General features: G+C 40.0%; 1 protein-coding gene across 5 annotated transcripts; it reads left to right on the forward strand.

The window, feature by feature from the left end:
- The first annotated feature begins 582 nt into the window (after positions 1–582).
- On the forward strand, positions 583–26,463 carry CKAP2 (cytoskeleton associated protein 2). Of its 5 annotated transcripts, none has more exons than XM_025262944.3 (9): positions 583–759; positions 1,680–1,764; positions 14,197–14,275; positions 14,397–15,256; positions 15,954–16,158; positions 17,607–17,777; positions 19,717–19,786; positions 24,536–24,785; positions 25,216–26,463. In XM_025262944.3, exons 1-9 carry the CDS (start codon positions 690–692, stop codon positions 25,469–25,471), a joined length of 2,046 nt encoding a protein of 681 aa, XP_025118729.3. In that variant the 5' UTR covers positions 583–689; the 3' UTR covers positions 25,472–26,463. The 5 variants fall into 5 exon arrangements, with proteins under 5 accessions (XP_025118729.3, XP_044782719.2, XP_044782718.2 ...); XM_044926783.2 differs by lacking the exon at positions 583–759 and adding an exon at positions 766–1,068; XM_025262945.3 differs by lacking the exon at positions 583–759 and adding an exon at positions 1,216–1,361.
- Positions 26,464–27,186: the final 723 nt, after the last annotated feature.

A 27,186-nucleotide genomic window follows, 5' to 3' on the forward strand; every position in this document is an offset into this window, starting at 1 on the left:
GACTCCTTTTCCCTAGTCTACTTACCTAACATAACCCTCAGTGAAGCTGGAACTCCAATACTTTGGCCACCTCATGCGAAGAGTTGACTCATTGGAAAAGACCCTGATGCTGGGAGGGATTGGGGGCAGGAGGAGAAGGGGACCACAGAGGATGAGATGGCTGGATGGCATCACTGACTCGATGGACATGAGTTTGGGTGAACTCTGGGAGTTGGTGATGGACAGGGAGGCCTGGCGTGCTGCGATTCATGGGGTCGCAAAGAAGACACGACTGAGCGACTGGACTGAACTGAACTGAAACACACCAGACAACACTTTTCTCCTCTGCCTTCCTCAATGCAGTGTGAGCGTCTAAAGAAGAGATCTATCTGCTACTGAGCAGAGACAGCAGGCCGACTCCTCTCACATGGCCAAGTCCAAGCCCAAGCCCAAGCACGCTGTTTAGGTTTGAAAACCCACTGACTCAGTCCAGAGCGGTCCTAACCGAAGTCGGGAGACGCAAGCCCCGCCTCTGCAACCGTAGCTCAGGCCCCGCCCCTCTACGCCCATTGGCTTGTTCAATTCACGCCGAGCACCAATGGGCGGCCGCGCTGTCTAAGGCAGAGCCCGCGCGCCCAGAGGCAGAGAACAGCAGCAGCGTCCGGAGGAAGTTTACGCCGGAGACACGTACCGTGCTGCCCCGAGCTGTGATGAGCACCCCAGCCATCCCCCAGGACCTGCAGCTGAACCCGAGTCAGAGGACCCAGTCCGCATTCAGAGGTGAGGCCCGCGGTGGCGGGAGTGGCGCGAGCCGGACGGTGGATCGTTTGCCTGAGGGGCCGGGGCGGCTGCAGGGGCGGGATGGCTCGGGCAAGGCCGTCAGGGCCGCGGGGCCGCAGACCGCCTTCCCCCGCCCCCAACCCCGGTACGGTTGTGTGAGAAGCCCGCACGGGGCCTTGGCCTCTCGCGGCCGCGTTCTCGGCGTTTATGAACTGGACAATCGGAGTGGTGCCCGCTGTGTGCTGTTAGTGTACGGACTGAACGCCTTGCGTGCGGTCGAGACACGCTGGCGGGGGAGACGCGCCTCAGGTGAGAGAATCCGTTTAGCCGGGGGCGACGTAGGAGCGAGTGTTCTGGGCTCCGGGCCCGCGGGGGCGGGGCGGCGCGGGGCGGGGCCGCGCCCGCCCGGGTAGCTGCGCCTGCGCAGGGCCCTCCCGCCTCCCGAGTCGGGAGTTCATTTTTGCCGAAGGGTGTGCGCGTTTGATGCTTCAGATTGAACTCGTTCCCTTCGAGTTCAGAGAAATCTCGAGTTGTCCGGGTCTTCAGAAATAATAGCTGTTTCTTGGCCTATGAATGGGAAAACAAATTCTCACCCACTTCTGGTATATTAGAACTTGGAGTCAGGTGTCTCATCTCTACCATTTAGCTCTTAAAACTTGGCTTTCGGGAACTGTATGTGATGCTCTCCAGACTTCACTTTCGGACAGTAGGCAATGTTATTCTTGTACATAACAGAGTGGTTATGGGGACCAGTTATAGTAACAGTAATTTAAAAATATGATTATTTCTCAAAGGCAGTATTGAAATGGGAAATTTTGGGTTGTAGACAATATGTGATCTCAAGTAGAATATTTTTCGAAGTTAAATCAGTATTGGAGTTATTGTAGCTGATGCTGACCCTTAGCTCTTTTGTTATTTAGAGCAAAGAAGACAAAAACTCAAGGAGCATCTGTTAAAAAGAAAAACTTCCTTTGCGTGCAAACAGGAAAATCAGATGTTACTCAGGTGAGGTCAAATTTTTTTCAGTTCACGTCTGTCAAATTAAAGCTGTCCAGTAAAGATGTAATGTGAGCCACATGTGTAATTTAAAATTTTCTAGTGGCCACATTTTTAAAAGGAAATGAATTTTAATAACATTTTATTTAATCCAGTATTTTAATTTGCATTTCTTTATAATAGGTACTGTATTTATTGATATAGTTTGTCTTGATGAATGCTTCATACCCTTCTCCAGGGTGGAAACTTCTGCTTATATTTAGGAGATAGAGCTGGCAGGACTTGGTGATGGATTAGCTGTGGGATATAAAAGAAAAAATAGAGTCAGAGATGATCCTGAATGTCCAGGTTAAAGGAGGCTAAAGAGATATGACAGCTAAGTTCAATACCTGACCCTTATACTGTGTTTGATAGTGGAAAAGGAAATACTGTGAAGGACATTATTAGCTCAGTTTTCAACTGTGAACAATAAGGTGGTAAATCAAGGTAAACTTATGAATTTGATGACTGTTCTGTGAGTATATAAAATTCCTGTTTTTAGGAAATAAACATCAAAGCATTTAGTGGTAAAGAGCCATCATGTATATAACTTAACTTGAAAAGTTCAGGTAAAAAGTTGTATATATTCTACACATAGATACGTTCAGAAAGAGTGCAAATGATATTGGAAATGAGATAAAAATGTTAACAGGAGGCAAATCTGGGTAAAGAATATATGCATATTCTTTATTTATAATTTTGCAACTTTAAGTTTGGCATTGTTCCCAATAAAAATTAAAAAAAATTTTTTTACATTAATTAGTTTCTTTCAGTTCAGTTGCTCAGTCATATCCGACTTTTTGCGACCCCATGAATCACAGCACACCAGGCCTCCCTGTCCATCACCATCTCCCGGAGTTCACTCAAACTCACGTCCGTTGAGTCAGTGATGCCATCTAGCCATCTCATCCTCTGTCATCCCCTTCTACTCCTGCCCCCAATCCCTCCCATTATAAGGGTCTTTTCCAGTGAGTCAACTCTTCTCATGAGGTGGCCCAAGTATTGGCGTTTCAGCTTCAGCATCAGTCCTTCCAATGAATACCCAGGACTGATCTCCTTTAGAATGGACTGGTTGGATCTCCTTGCAGTCCAAGGGACTCTCAAGAGTCCTCTCCAACACCACAGTTCAAAAGCATCAATTCTTCGGCGCTTAGCTTTCTTCACAGTCCAACTCTCACATCCATACACGACCACTGGAAAAACCATAGCCTTGACTAGACAGACCTTTGTTGGCAAAGTAATGTCTCTGCTTTTGAATATGCTATCTAGGTTGGTCATAACTTTCCTTCCAAAGTGTAAGTGTCTTTTAATTTCATGGCTGCAGTCACCATCTGCAGTGATTTTGGAGCCCAAAAAGATAAAGTCTGACACTGTTCCCACTGTTTCCCCATCTATTTCCCATGAAGTGATGGGACCAGATGCCATGATCTTCGTTTTCTGAACGTTAAGCTTTAAGCCAACTTTTTCACTCTCCTCTTTCACTTTCATCAAGAGGCTTTTTAGTTCCTCTTCACTTTCTGCCATAAGAGTGGTGTCATCTGCATATCTGAGGTTATTGATATTTTTCCTGGCAATCTTGCTTCCAGCTTGTGCTTCTTCCAGCCTAGCGTTTCTCATGATGTACTCTGCATAGAAGTTAAACAAGCAGGGTGACAATATACAGCCTTGACGTGCTCCTTTTCCTATTTGGAACCAGTCTGTGGTTCCATGTCCAGTTCTAACTGTTTCTTCCTGACTTGCATATAGTTTCTTTACTTTAGAATAAACATTTTCTTTCACAAATCCCAATTTTTTTGTTCAAGACAAAAAGATGATCCTAGACTTTTGATTTGAATAACTGGGTGGATGGTGATCCTGTATATTGAGATGGGAAGCGTGAGGGAGGAGTGGGAGAATCCAGAGCTCTGTTTGACCATGATAAGTCTGAGGTAGCAAGAAGACATCTAAGTGGAGATGCCAAACAGTGATGTGTCTGAAGTTCAGGGGGTGAGAATTGGACTAGAGATAAAAACTTGCGAGTTGTCAGTGTGTAGATGGTATTTATTTAAGACCTTGAGGTGGAATGAAATTAATAGAGGGAAAGCAGAGAAAGAACATTAATTCAAATGTGACTGTGACTCTCAAGTTACTTATTTAAATAAGGAATCCAACTGGGTTATGGGGTTTAGAGTACTCTTATACACAATGGGAAGAAAAGAACAATCTAAACTATAGAGCTCTCAAACTCTGTTGACCGTAAAATATACATTTTGTTCACATTTTTGTATCTATGAAGTTGAAATCTGACTTAGAATCAAAGGCATGTCCAACTGACCCTTTTTTCCCCACTTTGTTCACAGAATACGAAATCATTTGCTGAGAGAGTCTCATGGCCTGTACTAACTAGCCTATCTCTGTAAAAAGAAGTGTGGGTTTAATTCTTTTTTTTTTTTAATTGAAGAATAATTGCTTTATAGAATTTTGTTGTTTTCTGTCAGACCTCAACATGAATCAGCCATAGGTACATATATATCCCCTACCTTTTGAAACCTCCCTCCCGTCTCCCTCTGCATCCCACCCCTCTAGGTTGATACAGAGCCCCTGTTTGAGTTTCCTGAGCCATACAGCAAATTTCCATTGGCTGTCTTTTACATATGCTAATATAAGTTTCCATGTTATTCTTCCCATACATCTAACCCTCTCCTCTCCTCTCCCCGTGTCCATAAGTCTATTCCCTATGTCTCCGTTAGTGAAGTCGGTTAGTTGTATCCTACTCTTTGCGACCCCGTGGACTGTAGCCCACCAGGCTTCTCCGACCATGGGATTCTCCAGGCAAGAATACTGGAGTGGGTTGCCATTTCCTTCTCCAGGGACTCTTCCCAACCCAAGGATTGAACCCGGGTCTCCCGCATTGCAGGCAGACGTTTTAGCCTCTGAGCCACTAGGGAAGTCCCATTGCTGCCCTGTAAATAAATTCTTCAGTACCATTTTTCTAGATTCTGTATACGTGCATTGGAATATGATATTTATCTTTCTCTTTCTGACTCACTTCACTCTGTATAATAGGTTCTAGGTTCATCCACCTTATCAGAACTGACTCAAATGCGTTCCATTTTATGGCTAAGTAATGATGGGGAAACAGTGGAAACAGTGTCAGACTTTATTTTTGGGGGCTCCAAAATCACTGCAGATGGTGACTGCAGCCATTAAATTAAAAAATGCTTACTCCTTGGAAGGAAAGTTATGACCAACCTAGATAGCATATTCAAAAGCAGAGACATTACTTTGCCAACAAAGGTCCATCTAGTCAAGGCTATGGTTTTTCCAGTAGTCATGTATGGATGTGAGAGTTGGACTGTGAAGAAGGCTGAGCGCCGAAGAATTGATGCTTTTGAACTGTGGTGTTGGAGAAGACTCTTGAGAGTCCCTTGGACTGCAAGGAGATCCAACCAGTCCATTCTGAAGGAGATCAGCCCTGGGATTTCTTTGGAAGGAATGATGCTGAAGCTGAAACTCCAATACTTTGGTCACCTCATGCGAAGAGTTGACTAATTGGAAAACTCTGATGCTGGGAAGGATTGGGGGCAGGAGGAGAAGGGGACGACAGAGGATGAGATGGCTGGATGGCATCACTGACTCGATGGACGTGAGTCTGAGTGAACTCTGGGAGTTGGTGATGGACAGGGAGGCCTGGCGTGCTGCGATTCGTGGGGTCGCAAAGAGTTGGACAAGACTGAACTGAACTGACTGAATATTCCATTGTGTATATGTACCACAACTTCTTTATCCATTCATCTGTTGATAGACATCTAGGTTGCTTCCATGTTCTAACTATTGTATATAGTGCTGCAGTGAACAGTGGGATACATGTGTCTTTTTCAATTTTGGTTGCCTCAGGGTGTATGCCAGGAGTGGGATTGCTGGGTCATATAGTGGTTTTATTCGTAGTTTTTTAAGGAATCTACATACTGTCTTCCATAGTGGCTGTATCAATTTACATTCACACCAACAGTGCAAGAGCATTCTCTTTTCTCCACACCCTCTCCAGCATTTATTGTTTGTAGACTTTTTGATGATGGCCATTCTGACTGGTCTGAGGTTGTGGTTTTGATTTGCATTCTTCTAATAATGAGCGATGTTGAGCATCTTTTCATGTGTCTGTTAGCCATCTGTATGTCATCTTTGGAGAAATGTCTGTTTAGGTCTTTTCCCCACTTTTTTATTGGGTTGTTTGTTTTTCTGACGTTGAGTTATATGAGCTGCTTGTATATTTTGGAAATTAATCCTTTGTCAGTTGTTTCATTTGCTTTTATTTTCTCCCATTCTGAGGGTTGTCTTTCCACCTTGCTTATAGTTTCCTTTGCTGTGCAAAAGCTTTTAAGTTTAATGAGGTCCCACTTGTTTACTTTTGTTTTTATTTCCTTTACCCTATGAGGTAGGTTATAGAGGATCTTGCTTTGGTTTATGTCATCAAGTATTCTACGTTTTCCTCTAAAAGTTTTATAGTTTCTGGTCTTACATTTAGGTCTTTAATCCATTTTGAGTTTATCTTTGTGTATGATGTTAGGAAGTGTTCTAATTTCATTCTTTGACGTGTAGCTGTCCAGTTTTCCCAGCACCATTTATTGAAGAGGTTGTCTTTCCCCGCTGTGTATCCTTGCCTCCTTTGTCAAAAATAAGGTACCCATAGGTGCATGGGTTTATTTCTGGGCTTTCTATCTTGTTGCATTTTGTCTATATTTCTGTTTTTGTGTCAGTCCCATACAGTCTTGATGACTTTGTAGTATAATCTGAAGTCAGGAAGGTTTGATTCCTCCAGCTCCATTCTTCTTTCTCAAGACTGCTTCGGCTGTTCGGGGTCTTTTGTGTTTCCATATGAATTGTGAAATGTTTTGTTCTAGTTCTGTGAAAAATGCCATTGGTAATTTGATAGGAATCACACTGAATCTGTAGATTGCATTTGGTAGTATAGTCATTTTCACAATATTTATTCTTCCTACCCAGGAACATGGAGTATCTCTCCATCTGTTTATGTCATCTTGGATTTCTTTCATCAGTGTCTTATAATTTTCTATGTACAGTTCTTTTGTCTCCTTATGTAAGTTTATTCCTAGATATTTAATTCTTTTTGTTGCAATGGTGAATGGGATCAATTCCTTAATTTCTCTGTCTAATTTTTCACTGTTAATATATAGAAATGTAAGTCACTTCTTTGTATTGATTTTGTATCCTGCAACTTTGCTAAATTCACTGATTGGCTGTAGTAATTTTCTGATACTATCTTTAGGGTTTTCTATGTACAGTATCATGTCTTCTGTAAACAGTGAGAGCTTTACTCCTTCTTTTCTGATCTGGATTCCTTTTATTTCTTTTTCTTCTCTGATTGCTGTAGCTAGGACTTCCAAACTATGTTGAATAATAGTGGTGAAAGTGGACACCCTTGTCGTGTTCCTGATCTTAGGGGCAATGCTTTCAGTTTTTCATCATTGAGAATAATGCTTGCTGTAGGCTAATCATGTATGGCCTTTACTATGTTGAGGTAGGTTACTTCTATGCCCATTTTTTTGAAGAGTTTTAATCATAAATGGGTGCTGAATTTTTTCAAAGGCTTTTTCTGCATCTATTGAGATTATCATATGGTTTTTATCTTTCAGTTTGTTAATATGGTGTATCACATTGTTTGATTTGCGTATATTGAAGAATCCTTGGATTCCTGGAATAAACCCAACTTGATCATGGTTTATGAGCTTTTTGATGTGTTGCTGAATTCTGTTTGCTAAAGTTTTGCTGAGGATTTGTGCATCTATGTTCATCAGTGATATTGGCCTGTAGTTTTCTTTTTGTGTGTTGTCTTTGTCTGGCTTTGGTTTTCAGGGTGATGGTAGCCTCATAGAATTGAGTTTGGAAGTGTTCCTTCCTCTGCAATCTTTTGAAAGAGTTTGGAAGGATAGGCATTAGCTCTTCTCAAAATGTTTGATAGAATTCTCCTGTGAAGCCATCTGATCCTGGGTTTTTGTTTATTGGAAGATTTTTTATCACACCTTCAATTTCAGTGCTTGTAATTGGGTTGTTCATAATTTCTATTTCTTCCTGGTTCAGTCCTGAAGATTGAACTTTTCTAAGAATCTGTCCATTTCTTCCAGGTTATCCATTTTATTGCCATATTGTTGGTCATAATAGTCTCTTATAATCCTTTGTATTTCTGCATTATCTGTTTTAACCTCTCCTTTTTCATTTCTAATGTGTTGATTTGATTCTTCTCTTTTTTTCTTGATGAGTCTGGCTCAAGGTTTGTCAATTTTGTTTATTTTCTCAAAGAACCAGCTTTTAGTTTTATTAATCTTTACTATTGTTTCTTTAATTTCTTTTTCATTTATTTCTGCTCAGATCTTTATGTTTCTTTCCTTCTACTAATTTTTGGGGTTTTTTGTTCTTATTTTTCCAGTTGTTTTAGGTATAAAGTTAGGTTGTCTATTCAATGTTTTTCTTGTTTCTTGAGGTAGGATTGTATTGCTATAAACTTCCCTCTTAGAACTGCAGCAAAAGCTGCTCCCATAGGTTTTGACTTGTGTTTTCATTGTCATTTGTTTCTAGAAATTTTTTTATTTCTTCAGGAACCTGTTGGTTATTTAGAAATGTGTCGTTTAATCTCCATGTGTTTGTGTTTCTTACAGTTTTTTTCTTATAATTGATATCTCGTCTCATAGCATTGTGATTGGAGAAGATGCTTGCTATGACTTCAGTTTTCTTAAATTTATTGAGGTCTGATTTGTGACCCAGAACGTGGTCTATTCTGGAGAATGTTCCATGTGCACTTGAGAAGAAGGTGTATTCTTCTGCATTTGGATGGAATGTCCTGAAGATATTAATGAGATCCATCTCATCTAATGTATCATTTAAGACTTCTGTTTTCTTATTAATTTTCTGTTTTGATGATCTGTCCATTGGTGTGAGTGGGGTGTTAAAGTCTCCTACTATTATTGTGTTACTGTCCATTTCTCCTTTTGTGTCTATTAGTGTTTGTCTTATGTACTGAGGTGCTCCTATGTTGGGTGCATAGATATTTACAATTGTTATGTCTTCCTTTTGGATTGATCCTTTGATCATTATGCAGTGTCCTTCCTTATTTCTTGTAATCTTCTTTATTTTAAAGTCTGTTTTGTCTGATATGAGGATTGCTACTCCAGCTTTCTTTTGCTTCCCATTTGCATGGAATATATTTTCCCATCCTCTCACTTTCAGTCTATATGTGTCTTTAGGTCTGAAGTGGGTTTCTTGTAGACAGCATTTGTATGAGTCTTGTTTTTGTATCCATTCAGCCAGTCTGTGTCTTTTGGTTGGAGCATTTAATCCATTTACATTTAAAGTAATTATTGATACATATGTCCCTATTGCCATTTGCTTAATTGTTTGGGGTTGATTTTGTAATTCTTTTTCTTTTTCTTGTATTTCTTGACTATATAAGCCCCTTTAACATTTGTTGTAAAGCTGGTTTGGTGGTACTGAATTCTCTTAACTTTTGCTTGTCTGAGAAACTTTTTATTTCTCCATCAATTTTGAATGAGATCTTTGCCAGATACAGTAATCTTGGTTGTAGATTTTTCTTTTTCCCTTTCAGTACTTTAAATATATCCTGCCATTCCCTTCTGGCCTGCACAGTTTCTGCTGAAAGATCAGTTGTTAAATGTATGGGGTTTCCCTTGTATGTTACTTGTTGCTTCTCCCTTGCTGCTTTTAATATTCTTTCTTTGTGTTTAGTCTTTGTTAGTTTAATTAGTGTGTGTCTTGGCATATTCCTCCTTGGGTTTATCCTGTATGGGACTCTTTATGCCTCTTGGACTTGATTGACTATTTCTTTTTCCATGTTGGGGAAATTTTCAACTATAATCTCTTCAAAAATTTTCTCATACCCTTTCTTTTTCTCTTCTTCTGGGACCCATATAATTCTTCGAATTGTTGGTACATTTGATATTGTCCCAGATGTCTCTGAGAATATCAGTTCTTTTCAGAAGTTATTTCCACCATTTTATCTTCTAGCTCACTGATTCGTTCTTCTGCTGTTATTCCTTCTAGAGTATTTTAAATTTCATTAATTGTGTTGTTTGTATGTTTATTCTTTAATTCTTCTAGGTCTTTGTTAATTGATTTTTGCATTTTCTCCATTTTGTTTTTTGATCATCTTTATTATCATTATTCTGAATTCTTTTTCAGGTAGCTTGCCTATTTCCTCTTAATTTATTTGGACTTCTGTGTTTCTAGTTTGTTCTTTTATTTGTGTAGTATTTCTCTGCCTTTTCATTATTTTTAACTTATTGTGTTTGAGGTCTCCTTTTCCCAGCCTTCAGGGTTGAATTCTTTCTTCCTTTTGGTTTCTGCCCTCCTAAGGTTGGTCCAGTGGTTTGTGTAAGCTTCTTATAGGGTGAGATTTGTGCTGAGTCTTTGTTTGTTTTTCCTCTAATGGGCAAGGCTGAGTCAGGTGGTAATCCTGTCTGCTGATGATTGGGTTTGTATTTTTGTTTTCTTTGTTGTTTAGATGAGGCCTCCTGCACAGTGTGCTACTGTTGGTTGGGTGATGCCGGGAATTGTATTCAAGTGGTTTCCTTTGTGTGAGTTCTCACTATTTGATACTAGAGTTGGACATGACTGAGCGACTGAACTGAACTGAACTGAAGAAAAGAGATCAGCCCTGGGTGTTCTTTGGAAGGAATGATGCTAAAGCTGAAACTCCAGTACTTTGGCCACCTCATGCGAAGAGTTGACTCATTGGAAAAGACCCTGATGCTGGGAGGGATTGGGGGCAGGAGGAGAAGGGGACGACAGAGGATGAGATGACTGGATGGCATCACCGACTCGATGGACATGAGTATGAGTGAACTCCAGGAGTTGGTGATGGACAGGGAGGCCTGGCGTGCTGCGATTCATGGGGTTGCAAAGAGTCAGACACTACTGAGCGACTGAACTGAACTGAAGGTTAGTTGTCTGGTAGTCTAGGGTCTTGGGGTCAGTGCTCCCACTCCAAAGGCTCAAGGCTTGATCTCTGGTCAGGATCAAAGCTTCTACAAGTGGTTTGTTATGGCATTAGGTGAGATTAAAACAAATATCCAAAAATGAGGGACCAAAGATGAACTCCAGACAAATGGCAGTTACAAAATCAGTCAAATAATAATTAAAATAATGGAATATACATATACACCCATGAGCAAAGTCAGAATAGTCCAACAAAAGTAAAGTACAATAGATTGACCCAGAGAACAAAGGAAATAAAAAATTATATTTACCAGTTAAGAATAAAACTAAGTAAAGCACAAACTGGAAACCAAAACTAAAGCAAGGTGTCAAGTGGGTAATGAAGCAATGAAAACAAAACTAACAAATATGTTGAGAGGAAAGAAAAGAAAGAATAGATACGCAAAGTTAAATAGAGGTATATGCAGAAGATTTATATGTATTAAAGATTAATTGCAGTAGGAAAGGCAAACAAAGGAATAAATGTAGAAAAAAATAATAGGTTTAGAAAATTTAAGTTAAAATTATAAAAAAGAGAAAAGAAGAAAGAAAAAAAAACATAACAGAATTGCAAAAGCCCAATGCAAAGGCAGAGGTTTATAACAATAATAAAAATAAAAAGTGTGACTGAATATACACATAAACACCCATAAGCAAAATGAAAACAGTCCAACAAAAATAAAGTACAACAGATTGACCCAGCAGACAAAGGAAACCAAAAATTATCTCTACCAGAACAAAACTAACTATCTGAAGAACAAACTGGAAAACAAAACTAAAGCAAGGTGCCAACTGGGAATAAAGCAATGAAAATAAAACTAACAAATATGTTGAGAGGAAAAGAAAGAATAGATATGCAAGGCTAAACAGAGGTAGATAAAGAAGATTTATATACATTAAAGATTAACTGCAAGAAAAAAAAAAACAGTAGGAAAAGCCAACAAAGGAATAAATGTAGGAAAAACAATAATAGGTTTAAAAAATTTTAAAAAGAGAAAAGAAAAAAAAAAGGAAACTCCCCAGAACTGCAAAAGCCCAATGTAGAGGCAGAGGTTTATACAGTAATAAAAAATGTGACTGAGAAGAAAAAAGAAAAAGAAAAAAAAAAGCTCAGAAGCTTAATTAGATTTCATAGTGCCAATAAAATCAACAACTATAACACAGGGGGAAAAAAAGAAAAAAAATACCAAAGAATCTTCAGAACAAGTCAAAACATAAGAATAATAAAGGCTTTTCTTGAGTCACTGCTGTCAGAGTCCTTTCCCTCGCTGGGAGTCACCGTCCGCCTCGCCTCCCTAGGATGCCTCCAACACTGTGCTGATCCCTGCACCTGCTGTGGGCTCAGATTCTAACCTGGTCTTACTCCTCTGTATTCTTGCCTCCAATGCCCACAGCTATCAGAACTAATACGTTTTCTTTTGTGGGAGCTCTTAATGACCTTTTATATATTCCGTAGGTAGAGTCTACATAGTTGATCCTGTGGATTTAATCTGCAGCTTGTACAGCTGGTGGGAACGTTTTGGGCCTTCTTCCTTAGCCGCATTGCCCCTGGGTTTTAATTGTGGTTTTATTTCCACCTCTGCATGTGGGTCGTCCACTGGGGTTTGCTCCTGAGGCTGCCCTGGAGGACTTGGGTTTGCCCCTGTGAGGGCCAGGTGTGGAGGTGGTGCATGGGTCGCAGGGGTTCTGGCAGCACCAGGTACTCGGGAGTTGGCAGTGAGGGAAGCAGGGAATATCGTGCTCTAGAAGGGTATGGCCACCCGCACTGGCCAATACACTCCAGTATTCTTGCCTGGAGAGCCCCTCCATGACAGAGAAGCCTGGAAGTCCACAGTCTACAGGGTCTCAGAGTTGGACACTACCAAAGCAACCCTGTGCACAAAGACGCAAGGCTTTTTTTGCCTGTGGCAGCTCTGCCCCCGTAAGAGTTAAGCATGAAGGTGGCGCAGCTGCTTGACTTGTGGGGACCCTGGTGGCGCCAAGTGTGCAGTGACACCGACTACCTCTGCCGCAGGGGTTATGGCCGTATCAGAGTCTTTTTTCAAGCCTCTTGTAGCTGGCAATCAGAAGGCCTCTTTGGCCAGTCTCTATAGCTCCGCTCCTTCAGGCACTTAGAGGGCTTCCTTGCCTGGAGTCCTTCTCTGTTGTTTGGTGCATCAGGCACATAGAGGGGCCCCCCTGGCTGGGGCCCTACTCTATAGACTGGTAGGTCAGGCGCTTAAAGGGGCACCCTGGGTGGGGTCCTAGTCTGTAGTTCAGTGCCTCCAGTGTTTGATGGGCCAGCCTCTCTGTTCAGCTGCGGATTCTGGCGTGTGGGGGGAGAGAGGCTATGGTGATGGCTCCACCCCTACATGGGACTCAGCAGTGTCGCCCTTCTTCCATGGCTGCCTGGCTTTCCTCCACAGGCACTTCCCACCACAGTCTCCTCCCTCACATCCCCTCAACCCATCTCTCTGCAGTCAACAGTAGCCCTCACCCCGGGATTGCTCCACAATCCCTAAACTCCAGCTCCCAGCCGCTGTGCCTTCCAGGGCATCTACAGCCCTGTCTGGGGTATGTATGGCTGCAGCAAGGACTGTCTGAGTCTCATTCCATTTAGAATGCCACAGATCAGCTGTTGCACTCTCAGCCTTAAATGTTTCTCCTCTGACTCAGACAGTTGCCCCAGTGTGGGGATCAGACCCCTGCTTCAGTTCCCCCACCCGCCTAGGTCAGGCCTAGTCCTAACTAACACTCCTGTTTTTCCCTCTAGTTCCTTCATTCTACTGAGTTTTGCGTGGGTCTGTATATTCTTTTATGCTGGTCAGATCCTCCTGTCCGCTCGCAGCTGGTGTTCTGCATGCACTTCTGTGTCTGAAGGTGTATTCCTGATGTATCCATGGAGAGAGATAGACTCCATGTCCACCTACTCATCCGCCATCTTGTTCCTAGGTTTAATTCTTGAAGAATCTTTAGCTTGGGATGTATAGTCTAAATGCAATGCCCTCTGGAAACTAAAATCCACATTAATTAATAAATTGTGTGTTTGAAAATTTTTGGTTTTCTTTTGGGAGACCTATTTCAAAATAATTTTTTTCAAGGAAAGTCTGGTACCAGATACGTAAAACTAACCAAAGAAAGTGTTGCTTAACAAAGATTTTTGAAGACTCGTTTGAACAACTAGAGAATGGTTTAGAATGAGATTATGGCAGGGTTTAAGATCTTGTAAGAAAATATCTTTAGTTTCCCTAGCCATGTTGTTTACGCTTTAAATCACCCTACAATAAAGAAAAGTTTTGCTTAGAACAAGTCAATCTCAGCTCAGTTCTTGTCTCAATTTAGAACTACCAAGTCTGAGAGTGGTTACATGATCTTATACCTCCCCCCAAAAAGGAAGCATTATCTAAAAGCATGTGGATTTTCTTTTTTTTTTTTAAGTGATGGAGATCAGAGAGTCAGGACATCTGAAGGCCAGATCCAAGAAGGGAAAAAAGTTCTGAAAACAAAGACAAAAATGGTAAGATATGGAGTAGCTCTCCATCCCTTTTCCCTCATCCCTAAAGAAGGTTTTTTTCCCTAAACTCTTTCTGAAAGAAAGGAATTCTAAAATACTGATTTGTCTTAAATAACTCTTTTAGGCTGATAAAGAGAATGTTGGTAGACCTACCGGGATCAAAAATAATTTAACAGTGGAAAAAAACTGTATTCCTTTAAAATCTTCTAATGAATTAACCAATTCAACTCTAGCCACGGATCCACCTAATTCTGAGGATAATAATCAAACTCTGCCATTGTTACCAGTTAAAGATGACCCCCAAAGTCAACATAGAACATTAAGCCAAACATTTCACCTCAAAAACAACAGTAAAAAAAAACCAGTGATTACAGAAAAACCAAAGCATGATGCTAACGTGCCCAAGAAACCTGTGCTTGGAGCATATCGTGGCCAAATTATTCAGTCTAAGATTAATTCCTTTAGAAAACCACTGCAAGTCAAAGATGAGAGTTCTGCAACAACCAAGAAACTTCCAGCGACTGTCTCTAAAGCCACAAAGCCTCAGCCTGGAGACGTCAGCAGCATAACAGTGAAAAGTGATAGAGCCTCACATATGACGTCTGCCACTAAATTTGCGAGCGCTACATCTCAGATCCGACACCTTGTGCGACCTCCTATTAGAAGTCAGCACAACAAAGCCCAGGACACCATGAAACCCGGCAACAGCAGGATGTCTGCCAATGTCACAGTTCGGAAAGGGCCTCGAGAGAAAGAGTTAAATACAGTTTTGTCTGGCATCAAGACCGGTTCTTCGCAGGACATAAAAGGAGATAAGACACTATCAAAAAGCATGGCAGCTGGAATGGTAGCCAGGCCTGCTACATCTTCTAACACTAAACTGATAGAAAAGTCAAAAACCGCTGGCCAGCGCAGCCACACTACGGTGAAAGCAGCTGTTGACAGTAGATGGACTCAGCCCAAAGAAACTGCGGAGGAGAGAAAGTAAGTAGATGTAATTTTATTAGCTCAATTTTCAGTAGAGTCCCATTTGTGAATTCGGCTTATCATTTCCTTGATATTAGAGTATTCGAGTTTTTTGTACATGGATTCTCTTCATGTGCAGATCAGTCTAAGCTTATTTATATTGTGGAACAGTATATCCTAAGTTACTATGCTTGAGTATGTTTAATTGGGCTTCCCTGGTGGCTCAGTGGTAAAGAATCCACCTGCAATGCAGAAGACACAGGTTTGATCCCTCGGTCGGGAAGAAACCCTGCAGAAGGAAATGGCAACCCACTCCAATATTCTTGCCCGGATAATCCCATGGACAGAGGAGCCTGGTGGGCTACAGTCCATGGGGTCGCAAAACAGTCGGATATGACTTAGCGACTAAAACCAAACCAAAACATGTTTAATTAGGTTGTTTTATGTAGTCAAAGTTAAAATGGTTAATGAAATTGGGAAATGTTTTATAACCTCTCCATTTAAAAATGCATTCTTGAGGTCTCTGTGCATATAGTTAACACTGATATGTTCCCTGTTTATCTTCAGACAGGTGAACCATATACGTGCCACTAGTGTAGAATTAAAGACTGGAAGTGCTGTTCAGCTTTCGCTGTGTTTGACAGAATCCTGTCCTCAGTGTCACAGTTTTCTGCTAACGTTTCTGCTAACGTTTATCTGCTGCTTCTGACTGTAGAGCTCGTCTGAGTGAGTGGAAGGCTGGCAAAGGAAGAATTCTGAAACGGCCTCCGAGCTCAGCAGTTACCCGGCCTGAGCCCGAAACACAAAAGGAGCAACCTGTTGGATCCTTCTGGACTACCATGGCAGAAGAAGATGAGCAACGACTGTTTACTGAAAAAGTAAACAAGACATTTTCTGAATGCCTGAACCTGATTAATGAGGTAGAGTCTTTATTTTATATTTGTTTACAGCTTTATAGCTTATAACTTAATAGCTTACAAATTAAGTTCATAGCTTACAAATTACCTTCATCAGTGTTATCTCATTAAATTATATCATCAGTCTTTTATGACCAATTAATGTGTCAGCGGTGTTATAGAGACTTAATTGTGAGATTGTTTCTCTTTAGCCTTTAATGGGCTACATTCTAATTGAGTTCCTATAAATAAATCAAAGGGATACTTAGATTTTTTTTCCATTGAGTTTATAAATATTGTATTTCTCTAAGATATTATTATAGAGTAGGCTGGGGCTGGGTATTTGCTCTGATACTTCTGTTTTTTACATTCAATCAACGTATTTACAAATTATTTTTTCTACTCATTCTACACTGTACCAAAGACTAGCAACACAAATTATTATCACAGATTAAATTTAACTAAAATATTTGTAAACCAAATCCCATTAATCTAAACCAACATGGTCTTGAACTGTAGAATTTAATGATTTGGACCAGAATCCTATGGGTATGATAATCAACTTCGGAGTGTGTGTGTGTGTGTGTGTGTGTGTGTGTGTGTGTGTGTTTTTCTCCTGATGTCTCTTTAATCTTGCTTTGGTCACTCACTAGTGTCTAAACATAGCAAGACTGATGAATACAGAGTGTGATTTCAAACCTTTTCTCTAGTCTTTATGAATATCTTTAAACATTTTGTAGTTCTGACAGCCAGTGAAAATTATGGTCAGGGAAACTGATTCTATTCCTATCTACTCTACTGGGGTTTTTTATTGATACTGTGGAATTTTCTGCCCTTCTACTTACCTGTATATAGCTGTTAATTACATAAGCCATTACAGATTCGTTTTTTTAATCTTACTATTAAAACCTGACAAAGATAATTAGGGGAAAAAAAAAACTAGTGAGCTGTTTCCATAAGCATTTGGTAGGTTAAAAAATTATAAGTAAAGAAATAACAAATAGGGACTCCCCTGGTGGTCCAGTGGCTAGGACTCTGCGCTCCCAATGGCAGAGAACCTGGGTTCCATCTCTGGTCGGGGAACTGGATCCCACTTGCTGCAACGAGAAGATCCTGCAAGCCACAACTGAGACCAGGCAGAGGCGGGAAAAGTGTAAATGCATGCACACACCAACAGATGTACTCCATCACACACACGAGGCCAGACATGGAGACTGAGCAGCATGCTAGCCGCTCTGTTTACTAATTTTTTCTCAACTAGGGTTTCGTTTTTCTGACTCTTGACTGATCTACTTCTTGCTAACTATTCAGAATAAGTTTGGAGTAAGGAAAACAATGGTGACTATTTTATGAATAATTTTCTACCACCCTTTTTTTCTCTTTACCACTGATCCTGATTGTAGTAGGCTTACTTAATTGTTCATAGTTTGTAGACTAAACAGCATCACTCACTTTATTTCTTGCTGTTTTAGGGGTGTCCAAAAGAAGAAGTATTAGTTACACTAAATGACCTGATTAAAAATATTCCAGATGCCAAAAAGCTTGTTAAATATTGGATATGCCTTGCACATATTGAATCACTCACAAGTCCTATTGAAAGTATTATCGCAATCTATGAGAAGGCCATTCTGTCAGGAGCTCAGGTGAGATGATAACTTACGTGTCTTTATTATTTCAGTGTAAATAATTCAGAATTATTGTGGAACACATCACCATATAACTTGATACAATTTTGCTTATTTATGTGGCAGTAATGAATGTTTAAAGACCACAGAATTACATATTATAGAGGCTGTTTCTCACCCTTCTAAAGCTTGCTCATGTACTAGGGATAGTCAGACCTTAGAAAATGGATATAAGCTGAAATATGCGTTTCCTAAAATGTGATGTGAGAAATAGTTTACCACAACATGTCATTTTGGACATCCTCTAGTGGAGAAATCTACTGAAAGACTGAATTTTCAGTATTAAAAAGTATTTATTTAATAGAAAGCAAATGGAATTAAATTAACTTTTAAAATGTTAGCAAGCTCTCTGACCAGAGAACTCTCACTTTACAAGTCTATCTTTATGGACTCACATTTATATGCCATATGTTTGGTCCAGTCACATATAGAAAATGGCAATAAACGAATTTCTCTGACATTATTAGCACCATAGTAGTTTAACATTGTATCTGTTACCTCTTCCCATTGTGCTGCTACAAAAAAGCCCTGGGGTATAGAATAAGTCATATCTTGAGTTTTTATTTGGTTGTTTTTTTTGTTTTTATGGGCAGATATTCCTAAATGTATTTCCTTCTGGCCAAGTGTCTCAGAAGTGCATTCTTGGAAATTGTTTACAAAGAGAATTTTTAAAAACTTTTCTTTTTCAGCCTTTCCTTAAGAAAGGTCTATATCCTTTAGTACCAGCAAAGCCAACAAATACTATCTGATCTTTCACCTGAATTAAAATATCATATATTCAGCAGGTATTCTCTCTAAATGTGTAAGACACTTTGCTGAAGGATAATTATATTCCACCGAACTTTACCTGGAAGAGAATGTTAGGTCCCTACTACATTGAGCCAGAGGGACGTTGCTTAATGGTGCTTATGACAGTATAGCTAAGATGCAAAACTAGAGCCAGGCATTCATAGAGAAAGCAGTAAAGAGATGTGAGACCAGAGCAGAAGTTGGGGAACAGGGATCAAAACTGGACAAGAAAACTGAACACCTGATGGGTGAGTCCTTCAGGACCAAGTTCAAGAATTAAGACTGTGACCCCGAGCTTCCCTTTTGTACCATACTTTGAATATACTCCATTAGCAGGCACTGTGCTTCAAGGGAATGTAGTAAGTACTTACACTATATGACGTTTAATGCATGGTTTCTGAGCTGCTGAGTTTTTGAATAAATGAAATGTTAGACTAATCTACCTTGAACTCTTCAAAGATGCATTTAATAGCATGTGAAACAAAAATATAACCATGGGCTGGAATGTAGGAGAAAAGGAATAAAGTAATACAAATTTAGAGTAAAAAATATGATCAGCTCTTTGATAGATACTAATAGTCTTAATTTGCTACTTGTTCATTCATTTTGTTCCTGTCAAGCAAGCAGTAATAGTTACCATAGGCTTAAGAAAAATTAACAGAAATTTTTTAAACTGATAAAATTCTATCCCTTAACCCTGGTGGCTCAGAGGGTAAAGCATCTGCCTGCAATGTGGGAGACCTGGGTTCAATCCCTGGGTCCGGAAGATCCCCTGGAGAAGGAAATGGCAACCCACTCCAGTGTTCTTGCCTAGAGAATCCCATGGACAGAGAAGCCTGGTGGGCTACAGTCCATGGGGTCGCAAAGAGTCGGACACGACTAAGCAACTTCACTTTCTTCCTTTTCTTTAAGTTCATTTTTATTTGGAAAAGACAGTTGCGTTTTTCAAATTGAGGAGCAAGAATTCTGAGAAAAATGGTCTAAGAACCATTGCTTTCTTTTAAAACATGTAATCACTGGTTTTAATATTTTCAACTTGGATAACCTAGTTAATGTTTGAAATATAAAACTTATATGGGTCTGCTTTCTTCATTAAAATAAAAATAAGCCCATCGAAGAGATGCGACATACAATTGTTGACATTCTGACAAGGAAGAGTCAAGAAAAACTTAAATTTGGTAAGTTAGTTTCTTTTGTTTCCTTCAGGTAAATTGTGATTTAATTTTAAATTTCTTTGCTGAATTATTTTTATCTTTTTAAACCTTTTTTAATATTTAAGTTGGTTCTTTCCTCATACTTCTGTTGACTTACCTCTGAAATTCATTGACTCTACATAGTATAAATAATTCTTAACTAGGAGATCTGGTTCAAAATCGTTATTATGTATCTGTGAAAGTTACCTTACCTCTCTAGCCTTTTCCTGTCTTGGTTAGGAAGGTCTCCTGGCGTTGGGAATGGCAACCCACTCCAGTATTCTTGCCTGGAGAATCCCATGAACAGGAGCCTGGCAGGTTATAGTCCACGGAGTTGCAAAGAGTTGGACATGACTTTCACTTTTTTGACTAGATGACCTCTATAAAGATTTTTTAGTTAAACAGAGAATATTTCTATTTATGATTGCTGTTAATAAGTACCAGTGGGACATACAGGAAATCAATATGATCTGATCTTAAAGGCTGTATTTAATGAAGGAGCTTAAGAGGGAATGGGCTTCCCTGGTGGCTCAGATGGTAAAGAATCTGCCTGCCGTGCCGAGACCTGGGTTTGATCCCTGGGTCAAGAAGATCCCCTGGAGAAGGAATGACAACCCACTCCAGTATTCTTGTCTGGAGAATCCCATGGACAGAGGAGTCTGACAAGCTACAGTCTGTGGGGTCGCAAAGAATCATACATGACTGAGCAACTAATACACACACATGTAAGAGGGAATGATCAGGGTGAGAGAAGGAAAAACCAGGAAAGACTCAGTTCAGTTCAGTCACTCAGTCGTGTCCGACTCTTTGCAACCCCATGAATCACAGCACGCTAGGCCTCCCTGTCCATCACCAGCTCCCGGACTTCACCCAGACTCACGTCCATAGAGTCAGTGATGCCATCCAGCCATCTCATCCTCTGTCGTCCCCTTCTCCTCCTGCCCCCAATCCCTCCCAGCATCAGGGTCTTTTCCAATGAGTCAACTCTTCGCATGAGGTGGCCAAAGTACTGGAGTTTCAGCTTTAGCATCATTCTTTCCAAAGAAACCCCAGGGCTGATCTCCTTCAGAATGGACTGGTTGGATCTCCTTGCAGTCCAAGGGACTCTCAAGAGTCTTCAACACCACCGTTCAAAAGCATCAATTCTTCGGCGCTCAGCCTTCTTCACAGTCCAACTCTCACATCCATACATGACCACAGGAAAAACCATAGCCTTGACTAGACGAACCTTTGTTGGCAAGGTAATGTCTCTGCTTTTGAATATGCTATCTAGGTTGGTCATAACTTTCCTTCCAAGGAGTAAGCGTCTTTTAATTTCATGGCTGCAGTCACCATCTGCAGTGATTTTCGAGCACAAAAAAATAAAGTCTGGCACTGTTTCCCCATCTATTTCCCATGAAGTGATGGGACAGGATGCCATGATCTTCGTTTTCTGAACATTGAGCTTTAAGCCAACTTTTTCACTCTCCACTTTCACTTTCATCAAGAGCCTTTTTAGTTTCTCTTCACTTTCTGCCATAAGGGTGGTGTCATTTGCATATCTGAGGTTATTGATATTTCTCCCAGCAATCTTGATTCCAGCTTGTGCTTCTTCCAGTCCAGCGTTTCTCATGATGTACTCTGCATAGAAGTTAAATAAACAGGGTGACAATATACAGCCTTGACGTACTCCTTTTCCTATTTGGAACCAGTCTGTTGTTCCATGTCCAGTTCTAACTGTTGCTTCCTGACCTGCATACAAATTTCTCAAGAGGCAGATCAGGTGGTCTGGTATTCCCATCTCTTTCAGAATTTTCCACAGTTTACTGTGATCCACACAGTCAAAGGCTTTGGCATAGTCAATAAAGCAGAAATAGATGTTTTTCTGGAACTCTCTTGCTTTTTCGATGATCCAGCGGATGTTGGCGATTTGATCTCTGGTTCCTCTGCCCTTTCTAAAACCAGCTTGAACATCTGGAAGTTCATGGTTCACATATTGCTGAAGCCTGGCTTGGAGAATTTTGAGCATTACTTTACTAGCATGTGAAATGAGTGCAATTGTGTGGTAGTTTGAGCATTCTTTGGCATTGCCTTTCTTTGGGACTGGAATGAAAACTGACCTTTTCCAGTCCTGTGGCCACTGCTGAGATTTCCAAATTTGCTGGCATATTGAGTGCAGCACTTTCACAGCATCATCTTTCAGGATTTGAAATAGCTCAACTGGAATTCCATCACCTCCACTAGCTTTGTTCATAGTGATGCTTTCTAAGGCCCACTGGACTTCACATTCCAGAATGTCTGGCTCTAGGTCAGTGATCACACCATCGTGATTATCTGGGTCATGAAGATCTTTTTTGTACAGTTCTTCTGTGTATTCCTGCCCTCTCTTCTTAATATCTTCTGCTTCTGTTAGGTCCATACCATTTCTGTCCTTTATCGAGCCCATCTTTGCATGAAATGTTCCTTGGTATCTCTAATTTTCTTGAAGAGATCTCTAGTCTTTCCCATTCTGTTGTTTTCCTCTATTTCTTTGCATTGATCGCTGAAAAGGGCTTTCTTATCTCTTCTTGCTGTTCTTTGGAACTCTGCATTCAGATGCTTATATCTTTCCTTTTCTCCTTTGCTTTTTGCTTCTCTTCTTTTCACAGCTATTTGTAAGCCCTCTCCAGACAGCCATTTTGCTTTTTTGCATTTCTTTTCCATGGGGATGGTCTTGATCCCTGTCTCCTGTACAATGTCATGAACCTCATTCCATAGCTCATCAGGCACTCTTATCTATCAAATCTAGGGCCTTAAATCTATTTTTCACTTCCACTGTATAGTCATAAGGGATTTGATTTAGGTCATACCTGAATGATCTAGTGGTTTTCCCTACTTTCTTCAATTTAAGTCTGAATTTGGCAATAAGGAGTTCATGGTCTGAGCCACAGTCAGCTCCTGGTCTTGTTTTTGCTGACTGTATAGAGCTTCTCCATCTTTGGCTACAAAGAATATAATCAGTCTGATTTCGGTGTTGACCATCTGGTGATGTCCATGTATAGAGTCTTCTCTTGTGTTGTTGGAAGAGGGTGTTTGCTATGACCAGTGCATTTTCTTGGCAAAACTCTATTAGTCTTTGCCCTGCTTCATTCCGTATTCCAAGGCCAAATTTTCCTGTTACTGCAGGTGTTTCTTGACTTCTACTTTTGCATTCCAGTCCCCTATAATGAAAAGGACATCTTTTTTGGGTGTTAGTTCTAAAAGGTCTTGTAGGTCTTCATAGAACCATTCAACTTCAGCTTCTTCAGCGCTACTGGTTGGGGCGTAGACTTGGATTATTGTGATATTGAATGGTTTGCCTTGGAAACGAACAGCGATCATTCTGTCGTTTTTGAGATTGCATCCAAGTACTGCATTTCGGACTCTTCTGTTGACCTTGATGGCTACTCCATTTCTTCTGAGGGATTCCGGCCCGCAGTAGTAGATATAATGGTCATCTGAGTTAGATTCACCCATTCCAGTCCATTTGAGTTCGCTGATTCCTAGAATGTCGATGTTCTCTCTTGCCATCTCTTGTTTGACCACTTCCAATTTGCCTTGATTCATGGACCTGACATTCTAGGTTCCTATGCAATATTGCTCTTTACAGCATCAGACCTTGCTTCTATCACCAGTCACATCCACAGCTGGGTATTGTTTTTGCTTTGGCTCCATCCCTTCATTCTTTCTGGAGTTATTTCTCCACTGATCTCCAGTAGCATATTGGGCACCTATTGACCTGGGGAGTTCCTCTTTCAGTATCCTATCATTTTGCCTTTTCATACTGTTTATGGGGTTCTCAAGGCAAGAATACTGGAGTGGTTTGCCATTCCCTTCTCCAGTGGACCACATCCTGTCAGATCTCTCCACCATGACCGTATCACAAACCAAAGGCAGAGGAAGGTCTAAGAACAGCCTAACCCACTGAAATGGGTGAAGGGAGGTCAAAAGATACAAACTACCCGTTATAAAATAAGTAAGTCCTGGGGATGCAAAGTACAGTGTGGTATCTGAAGTAATAACACTGTGTTGCATATTTGAAAGTTGAGAGAGTAAACCTTAGAAGTCCTCATCACAAGAAAAAAAGATCTGTAACTCTCCATGGGGACAGATGTTATCATTTCACAATGTATGTGGTCGTCATTTCACGATATATACAAATATCAAATCATTATGTTGTACACTTGAAACAAATATTATATGTCAGTTATACCGTAATTTTTAAAAATTTATATATTCTAAGCATGCTGGCCCTTTAATTTTGTCTTAGTAGATCATTTTTAAGCTTCATACCAAGATTGTCCTCCTTCTGTCTTGTACTCATTTTTCAAGACCCCATGTAAATGTCATTTGTGAAGCCTTCCTTTGCCATCTCCCTGTCCTCAAGCAAATTCAGTTATTTCTTTGTATGGGTTCTTGTGACCCTTTGTTTTTTTAACCTCCTGTATAGCATTTTTCACATAATTATTTTAAAGCATGTCTCTTCCACAGAATGTGAACTTCTTAAAGGGTGTGGATGATTTCCTTTTGATATTCATTTCTGTAATCCCTGACACATAGGAAATATTAGGTATTTGTTAAATAATTGTTAGCAGTATCTGCTTAGAAAAAGTAAATGGTTACAAGATGGCAGTGTGGTTCTTTGATTTTGTAAATTCAGCTAACTGTAAACAAACTTGTCTTCCGAATTTGTTCTTTATAGTCAAACAAAAGCTTCGTCTATAAATCTCTCTGTAGGAGGAAACATTGAGGACACTAGTGCAGCCAAAGAGGAGACCCAGGCCCACGCTGACGGAGCCGGTGCTGGTCCAGAACCAGGAAAACTGGAAATGGAAAATAAGCCTCCTAGAAATGTGTTTCAAGACTGTGAAAAAGAGCAAGATGACAAAGTAAAAGACCCAACCAGTGATGTTAAAACCCCAAGTACAAACACTAGGGCAGGTTGCTTAATTAAATATAATGTGTCTACTACGCCATACTTGCAAAGGTAAACTTTTAAAATGTAATGTGCTCTTGTTTTTATGCTTAGGGATCATGCATGTGGTATTTTGAAATCTTTAAGCTCCTGATTAGAACTATTTGTTAATAGAAAGGTTTCAAACAAAATGTGATTGGAACATTTCACCTGTACTTGCTTTGCTTTTTCCTAAATATTACCATTTTAAAAAAGAAAAACTTTAATTTCTGGGTATTACTAATAACAGTGGGTTTTGGAATTGAGCAATTAGCCAATTCTATAGGTATTCAAGTATCTAGTGTGTACAAGTTGTAACAAGCAACAAATGGAGAAATGAAAAAGTTCCTGACTTCAGGGAGCTGGCAGGCCCTCTTTCTGTAGGACAAGTCACATGGATAAATATTTAGTATAAAAATATGAAGTGAAAATGGGAATAATTTTGTGGGTCTTTCTTTTTTAGTGTAAAAAAGAAGATGCAGTTTGATGAAACAAATTCAGCATATAAAGAGCTAAAGTTTCTAACACCAGTTAGACGTTCTCGACGTCTTCAAGAGAAGACCTCTAAATTGCCAGATATGTTAAAAGACCATTATCCTTGCGTGTCTTCACTGGAACAGTTAACAGAGTTGGGATGTGAAACTGATGCTTTCGTGTGCCGCCCCAACGCAGCCCTGTGCGGAATGTTCTCTGAACCTGACTCAGCAGAAGAGGAGTGAGGTTCTAATAAGGAATGGGGTTATATTATATTCCAAGAGTGGTTGGTTGGTTGTGGTTTTGTATGTCCTTTAGGTCAGGAGTTGCCAAGTACCTAAGTATTCACGGCAGAAAGTTAATCCTGCCTTGTTGATCTCAACAGACCGAGTTTTTCTCTGAAATAGGTGATTTGTTAAGACTGAATTAGCTCACTCTGTCGCCCAGTTCTGCGGTCTCCTGTGTCCCTGCCTGCTCACAGCTGCTCTCCATCAGTGCCGGTGGCTGCATCTGTGGTCTCTTGACCGCTTTCTTTTTATTATAGCCAAGGTCATAAGAAGGATAGTTAACTACTCCATTTCTAAGGGCAAATGATTTGTGGTAAGAAAGAAAACGTGCCAAAGCTGATGGGTCTTTGGAACTTTAAATCTGAGTTCCTTTCTTAAGTTCCTTTTCTAACTTGACTATTATCTAAAATACTAAAAAAATTTTAACCCCATCGCTTCGTTTGATAACCGTTTATATAGACCATTAAAATGGAATTAGAGAAGGAATATATACTATTTCATAAATGTCATTCTAGTTTAAGTAGTATTTCTAAAATAACTAATAACTTAAAACTGATTTTTTCCTTGTAATGTTAGTATAAAAACTTCACCATTAAATCATGTCTCCTAAAACATGATAATCATACACAGTAGTAGGACTCCTCTCACACATAAATACCACCAGTAAAACTGTTTTGTAAGTCTCCAAACTAATACTTAAGTGGCATATATCCTTTATCAACTCTACAGTTTCAAGTAAGGATTTGGTCATTGTAAAAGATTAGATAGTTTTAAAACTGCATAATATAAATATAGTTAAAAATCACTACTTATTTATGTTCATGAATCCCATTTATATAATAGTGTCAATCTTTGTTCTATTTACTGTCTCATGTTCTAGAGAGTAGGATTTTTATTCCTTTTAAACTATGTATCTAATACGTATACAATAAAGTAAAATATCTATATAACGATATTGGAATTATATTTCTTTCAACAAATATAAAATGCAGTTTAAGCACAGTGAGTGTTTGAACCCTTGCCTTTGAAATACATTACAGTCAGACTGGACTTTATAGGCTTTTGAACACTTATAAAAAAAAGTGTGTGTTTAATGGTGTGTTTCCTTTTGAAAAATTAATCTATTTATCAAAACTTTTACCTTATTCTTTTTTCATATTTTATATAAATGGTGCAGAACATGCCATTTTGAAAGAAATTTTCAAAATGTTGCTGGCCTATACGGTCACCTTTATACAATCCATACCGTATGGTTCGTTAGGCCATGTAACATAGCTTATAATATCTCAGCGAAAGAGAGCTAAACTGTTCTCTGTTTGAACAGGTTTCGTAGAGTGGGTTTTTTTCCTTCAACTGAGGGGAAATCTATCTAAATAGTCATAATTCTAACACTTAAGAGATATAACTTCTTTTCATATGCTTAAGAAGTTGGGGCTTCCCTGGTGGCTCAGAGGTTAAAGCATCTGCCCACAATGCAGGAGACCTGGGTTCGATCCCTGGGTCAGGAAGATCCCCTGGAGAAGGAAATGGCACCCCACTCCAGTATTCTTGCCTGGAGAATCCCATGGACGGAGGAGCCTGGTGGGCTACAGTCCACGGGGTTGCGTAGAGTCAGACACGACTGAGCGACTTCACTTTCACTTTCTTTCATTTTAAGAACAGTTAACACCTGT

Source organism: Bubalus bubalis, chromosome 13, assembly GCF_019923935.1.
Source record: "Bubalus bubalis isolate 160015118507 breed Murrah chromosome 13, NDDB_SH_1, whole genome shotgun sequence".
Taxonomy (NCBI): Eukaryota; Metazoa; Chordata; class Mammalia; order Artiodactyla; family Bovidae; genus Bubalus; species Bubalus bubalis.